This window comes from Hypomesus transpacificus, chromosome 14 (genome assembly GCF_021917145.1).
Source record: "Hypomesus transpacificus isolate Combined female chromosome 14, fHypTra1, whole genome shotgun sequence".
In the NCBI taxonomy this organism is placed as follows: domain Eukaryota; kingdom Metazoa; phylum Chordata; class Actinopteri; order Osmeriformes; family Osmeridae; genus Hypomesus; species Hypomesus transpacificus.
This window is the reverse complement of record NC_061073.1, coordinates 110,072-126,012: the sequence shown is the minus strand read 5'-3', so window position 1 is coordinate 126,012 and position 15,941 is coordinate 110,072. Positions and strand designations below refer to the sequence as shown.

General features: G+C 44.6%; 2 protein-coding genes across 4 annotated transcripts in view; one reads left to right on the top strand and one right to left on the bottom strand.

The window, feature by feature from the left end:
* Window positions 1-2,355: 2,355 nt before the first annotated feature.
* On the top strand, window positions 2,356-6,691 carry LOC124476492 (L-rhamnose-binding lectin CSL3-like). The gene is made up of 10 exons (XM_047033660.1): window positions 2,356-2,432; window positions 3,248-3,277; window positions 3,356-3,400; window positions 4,636-4,771; window positions 4,905-5,014; window positions 5,434-5,478; window positions 5,616-5,748; window positions 5,985-6,088; window positions 6,216-6,247; window positions 6,384-6,691. Coding segments are annotated over exons 1-9 (639 nt in total). The 5' UTR covers window positions 2,356-2,398; the 3' UTR covers window positions 6,218-6,247; window positions 6,384-6,691.
* A 2,767-nt stretch (window positions 6,692-9,458) lies between these two features.
* The window catches only part of atp6ap1a (ATPase H+ transporting accessory protein 1a), a 9,720-nt gene continuing 3,237 nt past the window's right edge, over window positions 9,459-15,941 (bottom strand). The window contains exons 2-12 of one of the 3 annotated variants that reach the window (XM_047033657.1): window positions 15,029-15,158; window positions 14,343-14,417; window positions 14,003-14,196; window positions 13,652-13,692; window positions 13,061-13,146; window positions 12,633-12,785; window positions 12,393-12,550; window positions 11,995-12,045; window positions 11,345-11,582; window positions 10,382-10,486; window positions 9,459-9,637 (exon numbers count right to left, since the gene is read on the bottom strand). In XM_047033657.1, coding sequence (XP_046889613.1) covers window positions 9,533-9,637; window positions 10,382-10,486; window positions 11,345-11,582; window positions 11,995-12,045; window positions 12,393-12,550; window positions 12,633-12,785; window positions 13,061-13,146; window positions 13,652-13,692; window positions 14,003-14,196; window positions 14,343-14,417; window positions 15,029-15,158 — 1,336 coding nt within the window. In that variant the 3' untranslated portion in view covers window positions 9,459-9,532. Of the gene's footprint in view, window positions 9,638-10,202; window positions 10,487-11,344; window positions 11,583-11,994; window positions 12,046-12,392; window positions 12,551-12,632; window positions 12,786-13,060; window positions 13,147-13,651; window positions 13,693-14,002; window positions 14,197-14,342; window positions 14,418-15,028; window positions 15,159-15,941 lie in introns of those variants that run through there. The other 2 variants (XM_047033656.1, XM_047033658.1) reach the window with 2 other exon arrangements.

Genomic DNA, 15,941 nt, shown 5'->3' with positions numbered 1-15,941 from the left:
TTCCATAAAGGCCAATTTCAGCTTGCGCACTCCTACTTATTCAAGTCAGATTTAAGTAGTCAAGCTAATTGCACGTGCACCCTATTCTTAAGCAGCCCGAGAGGTAGAACATGGTTAATACCGATCCACCACGGCAAAAAGCAATGCACACGGCCATGTGACTTCTTCCGGAAAGAACGTCCCCTACCATTAATCAATACATTATCCAGTAGCCTAACTTTTTAACATGGTTTTTGTGTCGGGAAAATGAAGGATAGATGTATGGATTTAGGTTAGTTTTGCAGTTGTAAGCTACTTACTGTAAGTCGCTCTGGATAAGAGCGTCTGCTAAAATGACTAAATGTAAATCTAAATGTATTGTTTACATTTATGTAGCTATGACAATTATACTGGGATAATTTAGATTGAGTTATAGGCCTATATGCCTGATGCCTAAACATTTAAAATCACAAACTACCATAGAGCCATACGTTTCAAGTAGGCTATTCATTCTGAAATCATTGTTCATCATTGTTTAATGCATTAGGCTAAATGTTGTAGCCTATGTATTTAAGTTGATTTTCTATAAATGTAGCCTACATATTGAACTGATAAGAATGAGAAAATGAGAAAGTCTGTGGTAAATCATCGTTTTCCTGTTGGGTCAATGTTACCGGAACGTCTGGTTAAGCAAGAACACGTTATAAAGAAAAGATCCTGCAGGACTGTCGAACATGTGATCAAGTCAAACATTCAGAAGAACAAGAACATCACGTAGAACCAGATGTGGACCTTTTTTGGAACGTAAACAATAACAGATCAGTCTAGAACGTAGAACCGAGTTCACTCTAATGAGGTATATTTATTGTTTGTGTGGATCCCTTGCCTGTTGTGCAAATTCATTTCAGTAACCTAAGCCAGGACACATCGCCACTAATGCCAGGCATGATTTGAAATTCCCTTCCATGACAAGTTATGGTTCCCCAAACAACTTTTTTAAAATATTACGAGTATGCTATTCTTTACAGCACCAACCCAGTCATGCTGTTGTCCCGTTTTTATAGGAAATGCAAAAAAATTGATTATGGACAATTGTTCTTCCACAATCTATACGAACAGCCGAACACAGCAACAAGCCAAACTTAACAAATAAAAATTATAGTATGTTCATCAAAAAAGTTATATAATACGGTCACATGAACCAGGTGGGAACGGTACCTAAGAGGAAATATGGTAGGTTGAGATTTTGATATTTTTTTCTCACACCGGCTACACTTACACAACCTACTCCACTGATAGTTACATTTCAGGAAACTTCCTCATCGGCTCCCCCAGAGATAAGCAAGTTATCTGGTAGGTTAACATTTAGAGTTTTTTTCCTCATACTTACACAACCTACTTCCTCCAAACTGATAGTTAGGTTTCAGGAAACTTCCTTCTCTGCTCCTCCAGAGATAAGCAAGTTAAGTTTTACTTAACGTTCTCTTATCTGCTCTCCTAGAGACGGGAGAGTTACGGTGCGTCCAAATGTGCTCCATACCCCACAAATACACAATAAATATGTTATGTTTTATTTTCCCAAAATTTGAAGATGGGGGTTATACACTGTTTAGTGGAATACAAATTTCCCACAAAGCAATGCAAAATGTAGTGTCCAACAAATAACTCTTCAATAAAGACAACAAACTGAATCTGATTAGTTTTTGAAAGGTTGTGAGATTACAACTTTAATATTTAAGTGTACATTGTACACCCAAGTCTAAACTCTTAGTTAAGTGGAAAATGTCTGATCTGACTCCTTCTGAGATCCCTCAGAATCATCTGCTGGGTTAAAGGCATTACAAAGGTCTGTTGGAGTATGTAAACATGCTTAAGGAGTGGGTCTGTTGTGGGGTGGAAACCCTACCCTTTACTGACCAATTTGTCTTTACCAAGTAATTATTTTTCTGATTGTTTTGGGTTAACACAATTTATGTCATTAAATGTTTATTTAGATATTTTCCTTTTGTAAATTGTTTTGGGTGTGAGTACAGTACAAGAAATACTTGTAAATAATATACTGCACAAACATAAAAAATTCACATGAGCTGTGAGTTTGACACCTTTTCAGTTTTTTACCTGGAAATAGAAGAATATATTCTGACGTTCCACGGATCCAGACAGTGTCATCTCTGTACAGCAGGGTCAAGGGGCACCACACCCCAGGCCATGCAGTTGCGTGATATGGCTGTAAGAAGGTACCATCCTCAATGTGTCAGATTACCCCTAGATGGACTGACAACATTCCATCAAAACAGAAAATTGTTGGTAGCTGTGAAGCAGCCAATTTGATGGTTTATCTTTCTTCATCAGAAGGAAATAGTTCCTCTATAAATAGAAGGATCCTGCAGCCATCTCAGCATCTTCCTGACCAGACACCATGACTCCTCTCCTCACGCTTGGCGCCCTCATCTGTAAGTACATGGTCTCTCTGGGGAGGGGGGGCTAGAGGGGACTTGTTTGTATTTAAATCATTAAAGATTATTTGGGTTTGACGCTGTAGAATTTGATTTTGGTTTGTGACAGTGAAAGTCACCTTTTTCTAGTTTTAACCATTAAAATCATTAGTTGTTAATAATTTCTTATTCTTGTTATTTTAATTATTGCTTATTACCGAAGTGCAACTTGTACTATTGTGTACGTTCAACCAAAGAGAAACAGTTTACGATTTATATAACTTTTTAGTCCCTCAATTAGGTATTGTGACCAACTGTACATGTTGCGTGGTGATGTTAAGAGCTTTGCCAAACATGTTTTTCTAGCAGACATAGCAGCCTCTTCAGCTCTGGGGATCTGAGCGTAGTCAATACTTCAAAGATGATACTATTTCCATGGTGCTTTGGATGAAAGCATCCAATTAAATGAATGAAATATTAAATTAATACTGTTTTAACATTAATGTTTCAGATTTCCGAAAGAGCCGAATGGCCCAAAATGCTTTGTTACTTTTACCTGCCATTATATACAATATTTAACCAAACTGCCACACTGCATCAACTGTACTTCTAACCGAGTGCGATCATGTGATCATCTTGATTTTTGCTTTTAAGTCCAGTTGAACTTGTTTCTAGTATAAATGGCTCATCAAGGGATTTAAGTAAACATCACATTATTTTAAGAAATCTTCTTAAATTAAATGTTCTTAATGTTCTGGTAGCCAAATGTACTTATTTGAAGCAGAAAAAGCTCATAACAAATTTTTTAAATTTTTTCTTTGTGTCTTCCTCAGTGCTGGCATGTTGTGTGTCTACAGGGGCAGGTAAAACTTTGTTGTGTGTGTTTGAGTGCGAATGGATCTTTAACCTTCATATAAACTTATGAAAGTTCTTCTTTACAGAAAGAAGAGTAGTCTGTGAAGGTCAACGGACAACCCTGAGCTGTGGTACGTTGACACACAGATACATTGTAACACTGTAATACTATTATACTGATAGTGTAGCACCGTTGTACTGGTACACTGTTATACTGGTATTGTTATAAACTGCTATACTGGTACACTTTTATACTGATACACTGTTATACTGGTATTGTTATACTGATACACTGTTAAACTGGTATTGTTATACCAGTATAACAGTGGCAAGGTGTCACAATCTGTACAATGACACCTTGCCACATTGCAGTTGCACTATATGACAGTATTTGTATCTTTTGTACTATTTGTATCTCTTGTACTATTCGTATTTTTATTAGGTAGACTTGTACCTGTAGTATAGTTAGACCACATATTTAAGTTTTAGGATTCCTTTATGTTTAACCAGTTAAGGAATAGCGTCGCACATAACCCTGTGATCTTTTGAAAGCGGGCCCCACAGTGTAGCGTCGCACGTGTATTTTTGAACATTATAACTGACTATTTTCCGGTAGACAAAAAACTATATGACAAACGCCATAGTATGGCTTCAAAATTTACAAGTAGGAAGCTAACAAGTTACCCTAGCAGGTAGTAGCATTGCTACGAGTATTTACATTTATTAATTAATTTATTTTCATTTTGGTATTTCTTGGAAGTCGCTTTGGATAAAAGCGTCTGCTAAATGAATAAATGTAAATGTACGAGTATTATGCTAGGTTGCTAGGTAACGGAAGCTAACTAAAGCTGGCTAGCTTCCGTTTCTGAAAAATAACTCACTCTGGTGGGAGCTTCGGAAATATTTAGAACTCTCGCATCTAAAGGTTAATGTGTGCACCTTCCTGGCAAAGTACATTCCTTCTCTGTGCAAACTTTCATGGCCAATAAAACCCTTTTTGGTTCTGAAATCTGATCCTGGTGTTGTTTTACTGGTATTGTTATACTGATACAGTGTTTTACTGGTATTGTTATACTGGTACACTGTTATACTGATACACTGTTATACTGGTATTGTTATATTGGTATATTGTTATACTGATACACTGTTATACTGGTACAGTTATACTGGTATATTGTTATACTGATACACTGTTATACTGGTAATGTTATACTGGTATATTGTTATACTGATACACTGTTATACTGGTATTGTTATACTGGTATATTGTTATACTGATACACTGTTATACTGGTACAGTTATACTGGTAAATTGTTATACTGGTGTATGGAGAGAGCCTGACAGAGGGACTATGGTGTGTTTCAGGGAGTTCTCCGATCAAGGTGCTCCATGCTAACTATGGACGCACAGACAGGAGAGTCTGCAGCAGTCGTTGTCCATACTGTCAGATTGTCAAGACCAACTGCGTCAACAGGAGAACACTGCCTGTGGTGAAAAGCAGGTTAAACACACACACACACATTCAGACAAGAAACTCACACACAAACACACATACATAGACACAAAACTCACATTAAACACAGACATGCACACATGGTGCTCTAGTTTCAAGTGTCTCCCCTCCACCTCAACAGATGCGATGGAAGGACCAGCTGTTCTCTGGTTGCCTCCTGCTCTTTGTTTTCTGATCCCTGTCATGGAACCTACAAATACCTGGATGTGACCTACATCTGCCTTCACCCAAGTGAGTGTACTGTGTGTGTGTGACAGTGCACTGTGTGTGTGTGACAGTGTACTGTGTGTGTGTGATAGTGTACTTTGTGCGTGTGACAGGTGCACTTTGTGTTTGGGTCCTTCTGCCAAACCCAGAAGAGCATGAGGATAAAAACAAATGCAAGCTACAGAACAAAGAATGCTACAACCTATTAAGAAATAAAAACAAGAGGTGGTGGTTGTGTGCATGAGTCAGACGCACAGGTTCAAACCTGTGACGCAATGACACCTGTTACACATGCGTGTTTGTGTAACAAGTGTGTATTTATATATATGCATGTGTGCGTGTTTCAATTAGAGATGCTTTGTATCTACAGTCTCCTGTAGTCTACTGTGTTGAAGCTGTTGCAGTTGTTCTTAATGATGACTAAGCTGGTGTGTGTTTGGCAGAGCGCATTGTGTCCTGTGAGGGGAGTGTCTCCAGGCTGAGATGTGGTAAGATTTCCCTGATCCTCCATCTCCAGTCATGTGCTCAGAGTGCAGTTTGCTTGCTCCACCCTTTCCTCATCTCTCCAAAACACCACCTGCTTTACCTCCCTCTTTCCTCTCTTTTCCCTCCTTCTCCCCCCCAGGCTGGGGCACCATCCGGGTCCAGGGTGCGGCATATGGTCGCAGGTCTCGGAGCGTGTGCTCATCCCGTCAGTCCTGGTCCAAGACCCGCAATACCCGATGCGCTCGCTCTGTCACCAGCAGCATGGCTCGCAGGTACGAGAACCAACAACACTCCAAAGTTTCTGGTGTGTTTCCCTATGGAAATAGGTTGGGTTAGAGAATAATGTGACTGTGTATTCACTTTTTGAAAGGGCAGTTGTTCAGTGGTTAGCTTTTGTATAAGGGCTGGAGTTGATCCAGTGGATAGCTTCTCCTCTTCCTCATTCTACCCTTCCTCCTCCTCCTTCTACCCACCCCCTCTCTCCTGATCCTCCTCCTTCTCTCCTCAGATGCAATGGGAGGAAAGCATGCAATGTCAAGGCTGCTAACAACGTATTTGGGGACCCCTGTCGTGGAACCTATAAATACCTGGATGTTAATTACACCTGTAGCTGTGAGTACTCACTCTGCACTTCCCACAAGTGACCGCTGTGTTCTTTATTGTTGTCCTGCTTTTTTACTGTTCATGACAATAGCAGCCTGGTAGTGATGGTGACAGTCTTTCTGTCTGTCCCATACAGAGATGATTACATGCTGAATGAACTTCATGACTGTAAGTACAGACACCCCATTACACATCCTCACACAAACTCTCACTTGCACATATTGTCACACACACACCCTTACATGCACACACCCAAACACACAGGTGTTGTGAAGCCTGTCTCCAGATATGTCTTGTCTTGCAGGTGATGCACCAATGAAAGAAGAGGTGGTGTGTCATTTAGGGCAGAGGAGAAAACCCTTCATTAACTTCTCTTTCTCTCCTGTGTGATTCATGTGCTTTAATGCGATTCTACTAATTCATCCATCTGCTTTCAGATGATCACTTGATATTATAGTGTCATTATTCTCTACTATTCTCTTTATCTAGCTGGTGTCTTTAATGCAGAGTTTCTCTTTGATTAGGTTACAGAGAAAGCTCTGCTGCTAATCAACCAAATCCTGAATGAATGATGCTTGAATACTAAAAATAAATCAACATGTTTAAAAGGCATTCATGTGTGATGTGGTTCGTACTTTCCAGTCAGTAGCACACCAGGGTCAGGAGAGTCATTCATACACAAGAAGATCCTGTACATCACCAGGGTAGATCAACACCAGGGTAGATCCCATGGGTAGATCAACACCAGGGTAGATCACCCCCAGGGTAGATTGCCAGAGTAAATCACCACCAGGGTAGGTCACCCCAATGGTAGATAGCCAGAGTAAATCACCACCAGGGTAGGTCACCCCCAGGGTAGATAGCCAGGGTAGATCACCACCAGGGTATGTCACCCCCATGGTAGATAGCCAGAGTAAATCACCACCAGGGTAGGTTACCCCCATGGTAGATAGCCAGGGTAGATAGCCAGGGTAGATCACCACCAGGGTAGGTCACCCCCAGGGTAGATAGCCAGGGTAGATAGCCAGGGTAAATCACCACCAGGGTAGGTTACCCCCATGGTAGATAGGCAGGGTAGATAGCCAGGGTAGATCACCACCAGGGTAGATCACCACCAGGGTAGATAGCCAGGGTAGATCACCACCAGCGTAGGTCACCACCTGGGTAGATAGCCAGGGTAGATCACCAAAAAGTATTTTGTTGTTGACAGTTCACAAAAGACAAAGGGGTGATTCATAGTCCAAGCTGGTTTATTAGGTTGGGTTACACTCAGGGCCTCACACCAAACCTCATCTGACACACTTTCAATCACACAAATAAACTCACAAAAACTAAAATTAACAGTTGTTTCCTTTTTTGTCCAACTGAATATCTTAAAAACGTTGTTTTATCAGATTTGAAATGATCCTATTTTGATCACCTGTGTAGATCACCCCACCAGGGTAGATCACCACCAGGGTACATAGCTAGGGTAGATAGCGAGGGTAGATCACCACCAGGGTAGATAGCCAGGGTAGATCAACACCAGGGTAGATCACCACCAGGGTAGGTCACCACCAGGGTAGGTCACCACCTGGGTAGGTCACCACCAGGGTAGGTCACCACCTGGGTAGATCACCACCTGGGTAGGTCACCACCAGGGTAGATCACCACCAGGGTAGGTCACCACCAGGGTAGGTCACCACCAGGGTAGATCACCACCAGGGTAGATAGCCAGGGTAGATCATCATCAGGGTAGGTCACCACCTGGGAAGGTCACCACCAGGGTAGGTCACCACCTGGGTAGATCACCACCTGGGTAGGTCACCACCTGGGAAGATCACCACCTGGGTAGGTCCCCACCTGGGTAGATCACCACCTGGGTAGGTCACCACCAGGGTAGATCACCACCAGGGTCGGTCACCACCAGGGTAGGTCACCACCAGGGTAGATCACCACCAGGGTAGATAGCCAGGGTAGATCATCATCAGGGTAGGTCACCACCTGGGAAGATCACCACAAGTAGATCACAGCTAGACCTGATTTTATTCTGGGGTAATTATTTAAATTATTAATTTGTTGGCAGTAAAAAAATACGATTGGACAATGGACCACTTAACAAGGTCAACAACCCTCATCCAAGTTGGTGTTTTTATTTAGTTTATTTATTTAATGTATCTTATTGATTAATATCTTATCTAAGTTGGATAGCTTCCTATCTAACCTGGCGGCTAACTCACCCTGCCCTTAACCCTGAGCCAGAGGTCAGGGATCACGCTGCTGGGTCCCTCCCCTCAGGTGCAGGTTCCTCCCTTTAGTAACATTGAAAGTAGATACAGTAACATCCTACAGTTTCAGAAAAAACACCTAAACAAGACTACACATTGTGTAAACACGTACACAACAAAGCACAAAATGAAAACAAGCCTCACCAGTAAATAACATTTCACAATATGCATATGATTTATGTGTCTTCATATGTACAATGCCCAGCTAATTGACTGAACCAGACTGTCGCTAGCTGACTGAACCACGCTGTCACTAACTGACTGAACCAGACGGTCGCTAACTGACTAAACCATCCTGTCGCTACTCTTCTCAGATTACTCCCGTAGTTCCTGTTTACATAGCTTGTTTCCTGTTTAGAGGGCTGTTTTCCTGTTTACACGGCTTGTTTGCTGTTTACAGGGCTCATTTCTATTTTACAGAGCTGGTTTACAGTTTACAGAGCTGGTTTCCTGTTTACAGAGCTGGTTTACAGTTTACAGAGCTTCTCTCTGACACCACTGGTCCCAGCTGTGGAGAGGGGGAGCCTCTAGTCTCAGCTAACATGGGGTATAAACATGGAAGCGATGGTCACGACAGGGATGACCTCACCACCCTTCTGAATAAATAATAATGATAACAACAACAGCAGCAGTGCCAGTAGAAGCTCTCACTACCCTCAATGGACAGTTAGGATACACACAGGGCGGAGAAGGAAAGGAATATAACAGGTCACTAAGGTATGTGTGTGTGTTAGTCTGGCTGGGGGACAGAGATGGCTGTGTGTGTATGTGTTGGTCTGTCTGGGGGACAGAGATGGTTGTGTGTGTGTGTGTTAGTCTGGCTGGGGGACAGAGATGGCTGTGTGTGTATGTGTTGGTCTGTCTGGGGGACAGAGATGGTTGTGTGTGTGTGTGTTAGTCTGGCTGGGGGACAGAGATGGCTGTGTGTGTATGTGTTGGTCTGTCTGGGGGACAGAGATGGTTGTGTGTGTGTGTGTGTGTTAGTCTGGCTGGGGGACAGAGATGGCTGTGTGTGTATGTGTTGGTCTGTCTGGGGGACAGAGATGGTTGTGTGTGTACGTGTTGGTCTGTCTGGGGGACAGAGATGGTTGTGTGTGTGTTGTGTGTGTGTTTGTGTGTGTGTGTTAGTCTGTCTGGGGGACAGAGATGGTTGTGTGTGTGTTGTGTGTGTGTGTGTATGTGTATGTTAGTCTGTCTGGGGGACAGAGATGGCGGGGCCCTTGGGGTCATCGAAGCGGTCCATTGTTTGCAGCTGCATGATCATGTGTAGGCCGTAGGTGAGCACTAGGACCATGAGGAGGCTGGTCAGCAGCCCCATCCAGATCCCTGGGCTGAAGAAGCCGAATAAATAATAATGATAACAACAACAGCAGCAGTGCCAGTAGAAGCTCTCACTACCCTCAATGGACAGTTAGGATACACACAGGGCGGAGAAGGAAAGGAATATAACAGGTCACTAAGGTATGTGTGTGTGTTAGTCTGGCTGGGGGACAGAGATGGCTGTGTGTGTATGTGTTGGTCTGTCTGGGGGACAGAGATGGTTGTGTGTGTGTGTGTTAGTCTGGCTGGGGGACAGAGATGGCTGTGTGTGTATGTGTTGGTCTGTCTGGGGGACAGAGATGGTTGTGTGTGTGTGTGTTAGTCTGGCTGGGGGACAGAGATGGCTGTGTGTGTATGTGTTGGTCTGTCTGGGGGACAGAGATGGTTGTGTGTGTGTGTGTGTGTTAGTCTGGCTGGGGGACAGAGATGGCTGTGTGTGTATGTGTTGGTCTGTCTGGGGGACAGAGATGGTTGTGTGTGTACGTGTTGGTCTGTCTGGGGGACAGAGATGGTTGTGTGTGTGTTGTGTGTGTGTTTGTGTGTGTGTGTTAGTCTGTCTGGGGGACAGAGATGGTTGTGTGTGTGTTGTGTGTGTGTGTGTATGTGTATGTTAGTCTGTCTGGGGGACAGAGATGGCGGGGCCCTTGGGGTCATCGAAGCGGTCCATTGTTTGCAGCTGCATGATCATGTGTAGGCCGTAGGTGAGCACTAGGACCATGAGGAGGCTGGTCAGCAGCCCCATCCAGATCCCTGGGCTGAAGAAGCCGGCACAGTCACTGGCGTAGGAGAAGTCACTGCCCGTAACGTTGAAGCCCTGGATCTACACAAACACACACACACACACATAGGAGGCACAGCAAAAGTGAAGACGAGAAGAAGAAAAGCATTGAAGGCAGAGAGAGGAAAGAGAAGGGAGGGATTGGGTGTTAGTTCTTATTCTGCAATAGAGCAGCCTGCCTCACCTAGGGCTGCACAATTATGGCCAAAATGATAATCACCATTATTTTGATCAATATTGAGATCACGATTAATTATCAATTTTTTTTGTTGATTTAAACATATATATGGCCACATAGACTATTTATAACTGCTTTCACATCCATATTGTGCTACATTCCTGCTAATGTACAAATATGTGCATCAAAATAAAATAGGTCCTCTTATTCAACAAAATTCAGTGCATTTCCTTAAGGAATACAAATAAATAAATAAAACAATAAGATAATGTAGCAAAATTTTAACAGGGCAATTTTCCATTTTCCATTGTGTAAATATATATTTTTTTTTAATTAAAAATGTTTAATGTGAACGGAATGACGAATGTTAAATATCGGTCGATCACGCAAATTTGATCGTGGGAAGCCAAAATCGTGATTTAAATTTGATTAATTGTGCAGCCCTAGCCTCACTCCTACTGATGTCACTCCTACTGATGTCACCCCTACTGATGTCACCCCTACTGATGTCACCCCTACTGATGTCACCCCTACTGATGTCATCCCTACTGATGTCACCCCTACTGATGTCACCCCTACTGATGTCACCCCTACTGATGTCATAAAGGGGGAGGCGAGGAGGAAGAGAGGTGGAGCAGGAGGAAAGGATAGGAGGAGGAGGATGAGAGGAGAAAGAGAGAGGAGGTGGAGGAGGAGGATGAAAGGACAGGAGTAGGAGTCACCTGGAAGTCCTGGAAGTACACCCTCCACTGGTTGGCGGGGTCCTTGTCAGAGCGCGGGACCAGTGCAGGGTAGCTGGAGCTCCGGACGTACTCACACCGGTATGAGTATTCTGCCGGTGCATAGATGTGGCGGCTGCCGTTAAATGTGGCCCTGGTGCCGTCATACTCTAGCTCCACCGTGTCCAGGGTGAACCAGCGCCGTGCAGACACCGGGAAGTGCCTCTGCTTCATGATGAACCTGGAGACACACACACGTATAGACACACACACGTATAGACACACACACGTATAGACACACACACGCATAGACACACACACACGTATAGACAAACACACACGTATAGATACAAACACACGTATAGACACACACACGTATAGACACACACACACGTATAGACACACACACACACGTATAGACAAACACACACGTATAGATACAAACACACGTATAGACACATGCAAACACACGTATAGACACACACACGTATAGACACACACACACGTATAGACACACACAGACACACACACACACACACAGGCAAGCAGGAGCACACACAAAGAAGTAGAGTTAAAGGATATTTAGGGGAAAACTTTGTGTATGACGGTAAGTGTGTGTGTGTTTGGGTGAGTGGGTGGGTGAGTGAACTTACATCAGCTTGAAGGAGCGATGTCCGAGGACGTTCTCGTAGTTCAACACCAGTCTGAGAGCAACAGAGAATACTGTCAGCTTCCTCCTTCCCTTAATAATAACATCACTTTCTCCTTTCCTGTCAATTACATCACTTCCTCCTTCCCTGTTAATAACATCACTTCCTCCTTCCCTTTTTATTACATCACTTCCTCCCTTCCTGTTAATTATATCACTTCCTTCTTCCCTGTTAATAGGTGCGTTCAACATGGACTGCAGCTGCATGAAACGACCGGCGAGAGTGGCCACTTCCTCCTTCCCTGTTAAAAACATCACTTCCTCCTTCCCTATTAATGACATCACTTCCTCCTTCCCTGTTAGTATTATGACTTCTTCGTCCTGCCTTCCATGACCTCTGACCTTGAGGTTGACTTGTCACAGGACGAACCCTGGAGCCTGGGGGTGACGCCCTCTCCGAAGGTGGTGGGGGTGAGGTCATGCCCCTCCCAGCGGCCGCTCCGCAGGATGCTGACCGACAGGTTCCCCGCCCACAACAGGATGCAGCTTGATCCGTCTTCCTGTAGAGGAGAAACACATCACCAAGCCACATGAGTGTGTGTGTGTGTTAGTGTGTGTGAGTGTTAGCTTCAGTTCCGCTACCTTGTACTCCACAGGAGGGTAAAGCCCAGGCCTCTCTCTCTCCCTCTCCCTCTCTTTCTCCCTGTTCCTGTTGCGGTCTCTCCCGTAGCCTCGTGCCTGCAGTAGAGAACGACCCCCGCCCAGACCCGCCTCCAACACCACAGAGGACACTTCCTGCAGGGAGGGAGGGAGGTAGAGAGGTGGAGAGGTAGAGAGGTGGAGAGAAATAGAGGGATAAAGAGTGGGAGAGAGTGGAGAGATAGAGAGGGAGTGTTAGGATAAAGAGACAGGTGAGAAAAAGAGAGGAGAGTTAGGTAGAAAGAGACCAGATAAGAAAATATCACAGTGTAAAACCACTGCTAACCAAAAAAACACACACACACAAGGACTTTAAGCAAAGATAAAACCATACACCAACAAGCATCAAACAAACACACACACACACTTACCCGTGAGGGTCGGAGGGCGGTGTAGATGGCAGTGTAGGGGACAGACTGGGCCTTCATTATGCTCATCACCTGACCAATCACCTCATCTACAACACACATCAGATATGAGCTGACCCTGCACACACACCAGATAGATTGTAATGTTTAAACCTCAGTTAACCAGTCAGTTAGCTTTAAGAACGGGAGTCAGATGGCTGAGCGGTGAGGGAGTCAGGATAGTAATCAGAAGGTTGCCGGATCGATTCCCTGCCGTGCCAAATGACGTTGTGTCCTTGGGCAAGGCATGACAGAAGTACCGTGGCTAACAGTAAGTACAGTAGCTAACTCACTGTTCCTGTCTTCACAACAGGAAGTACAGTAGCTAACTCACTGTTCCTGTCTTCATGACAGGAAGTATCGTAGCTAACAGTAAGTACAGTAGCTAACTCACTGTTCCTGTCTTCATGACAGGAAGTACCGAAGCTAACTCACTGTTCCTGTCTTCATGACAGGAAGTACCGTAGCTAACAGGAAGTACAGTAGCTAACTCACTGTTCCTTTCTTCATGACAGGAAGTACCGTAGCTAACAGGAAGTACAGTAGCTAACTCACCGTTCCCACTGAGCACGTCCTTCATTGACATCAGGTCTACCCTGAAAGAGACCACACCCACAGTTACTTAAGCCATACCTACTGTTTGTGTGTATAGGTGTGGTTGTGCCAAGTTTGTCTACGTGTGTGTGCGTATCCGCGTGTGTATAGGGTGGCTATACACACGTCAGATGGCTGAGCGGTTAGGGAGTCGGGCTATTAATCAGAAAGTTGTGACTGACACATGACTTTGTGTCCTTGGGCAAAGCACTTCACCCTACTTTCCTCGGGGAGAATGTCCCTGTACTTACTGTAAGTCGCTCTGGATAAGGGCGTCTGCTAAATTATAAATGTATCCGTGTTTGTATGTACCCAACGCTGTAGGGCAGTCTGAACACCAGCAGCGCGGGGTTGGAGGCGTTGAGGCGGAGCTGGGCCAGAGTGTCAGCGTCCATGTAGAGAGGAGAGGTCTCCAACTGGTCCTGCAGCTGACCAATCACAGCGCTGGAGGCGAGTCCGGACACGGCAGGAAGCACAAGAGGGGAGGAACACGACAGCAGCGCCTTCTGGAGGACAACACAGGAACAACATACCTGTTATAGTACAAATTAACCACAACAGGCCACAGAGGGCACCGTCAAGATACAAGTGAGAGTGTGTGTGTCTGTGCGTGTGTATTCATGTGTGTGAGTGTGTAGATGTAACAACACACCTCCAGGTTAGGAAAGGCACTGTCCTGCTTGTTGCCGAAGGCTCCTCCATACACAGTGAAGTCCTCCACACTCAGCTGGCAGGGAGAGAGGAGACATTAAGAGGAGCAGAACACACCCAGATATACAAACAGTCAGATGGTTGCACGGTTAGGGATTTGGGCTATTAATCAGAAGGTTGCCGGTTTGATTCCGTAAGATGTGTTAAATATTCTTGATTTATTTTCTGATGAGTTTGTTAGCTACAATTTTTCCTCCAAGAAGAGAAAGATGCCTGAATGCTTCAATTAGGAAAATAACACTAGAAGTAAGTTACAATTCAGAGAGCGACGGGGTCAGAGTGTATTTATGCCCCGATATTTGGAAGGAACCCCCCCCCAGCAGCTGAAAAACATCCTAGAGGAAACACTGGAGAGGGTTAGAGAGAGAGGGTGAGAGAGAAAGATTGTGAGAGAGAGGGTGAGAGAGAGAGGGTGAAAGAGAGAGTGAGAGGGTGAGAGAAAGTGAGAGGGTGAGAGATAGAGGGTGAGAGCGAGAGGGTGAGAGAGAGAGGGTGAGCGAGAGAGGTTAGATATAGGGCAAAACAGCGTACACAGAGGCCAGCATATCATCACAGAGCAAGTAGTGACTACCAATTCCAGGAGACGACCCCAGAGGACGGACGGGTCTGGAGTCGGGGCTCTCTCACCTTGTCCTGAAGGAAGAGGAGGAGGTTACGAGGGGAGGAGTTCAGGGCCGTCTCGAGGTAAGAGCCCAGCTGAGCGCTGCCCACAATGTGACCTGCTGGGGGAAGGGCCAGGAGCGGGGCAGCAGACCTGCTGCAGACAAGTTCAAGTTCAAGTCTTTTATTTGTCAGGTACACAGAACAACACAAGGTCAGACTGGGCACTGAAATCCTTAAGACAAGACAACGCATGCTCCTGGCATAACATAACATATAAGTACACAGAAGATAATTTACATCTATGCTGAGCATAAATAAGTGAAACTGCCTAAATATACAGATAGCAATAAATAATCGACTATACTAACCCTATACTAAAACTTCCTAAATATATAGATAACAATAAATAATACACTATACTAACCCTAAATGCACATAATACCTATTACAACCCTATAACCTATTCTAACCTAGGTGGAGTACAGTACAGTAGTGCAAAATTGCAGACCAGTGTGACTATGTCAATGACCATACAGGAGCCTGATAGCGAAGTACAGTGAGGTACAGTGGTGCAATGTTACTGATAGTGCAACCAGTACTGAAAGTGACAGTGTATAAGTGACTAGTGTGCAGTGAATCAATGTCCATATCAGTGTCTATTCAGAAGCCTGATGGCCCTTGGATAGAAACTGTTGTCCAGTCTGCATGTGCGCGACCGGATGCTGCGGTAACGCCTGCCAGAAGGCAACGGGGTAAAGAGACTGAAGGATGGGTGGTAACAGTCTCTTATATCCCCGCCAACTTTCCTGAGGCAACGTGTGTGATAGGTGTCCTGTAGGGCTGGGAGCTTCCTGCCGATGATGAACTCAGCGGAACGGACCACACTTCGTAGGGCCTTGCGGTCCCTGTCTGTGCAGCTCCCATACCACACTGTAAT

What these genes read in the sequence shown, in the direction of transcription:
- LOC124476492 (XM_047033660.1), top strand. Translation starts at nt 2,399, where the DNA reads ATGACTCCTCTCCTCACGCTTGGCGCCCTCATCT. An exon ending in CACGCTTGGCGCCCTCATCT is followed by an intron (nt 2,433 to 3,247) that starts GTAAGTACATGG and finishes TGTCTTCCTCAG; the next exon opens with TGCTGGCATGTTGTGTGTCT. An exon ending in ACCAGCAGCATGGCTCGCAG is followed by an intron (nt 5,749 to 5,984) that starts GTACGAGAACCA and finishes TTCTCTCCTCAG; the next exon opens with ATGCAATGGGAGGAAAGCAT.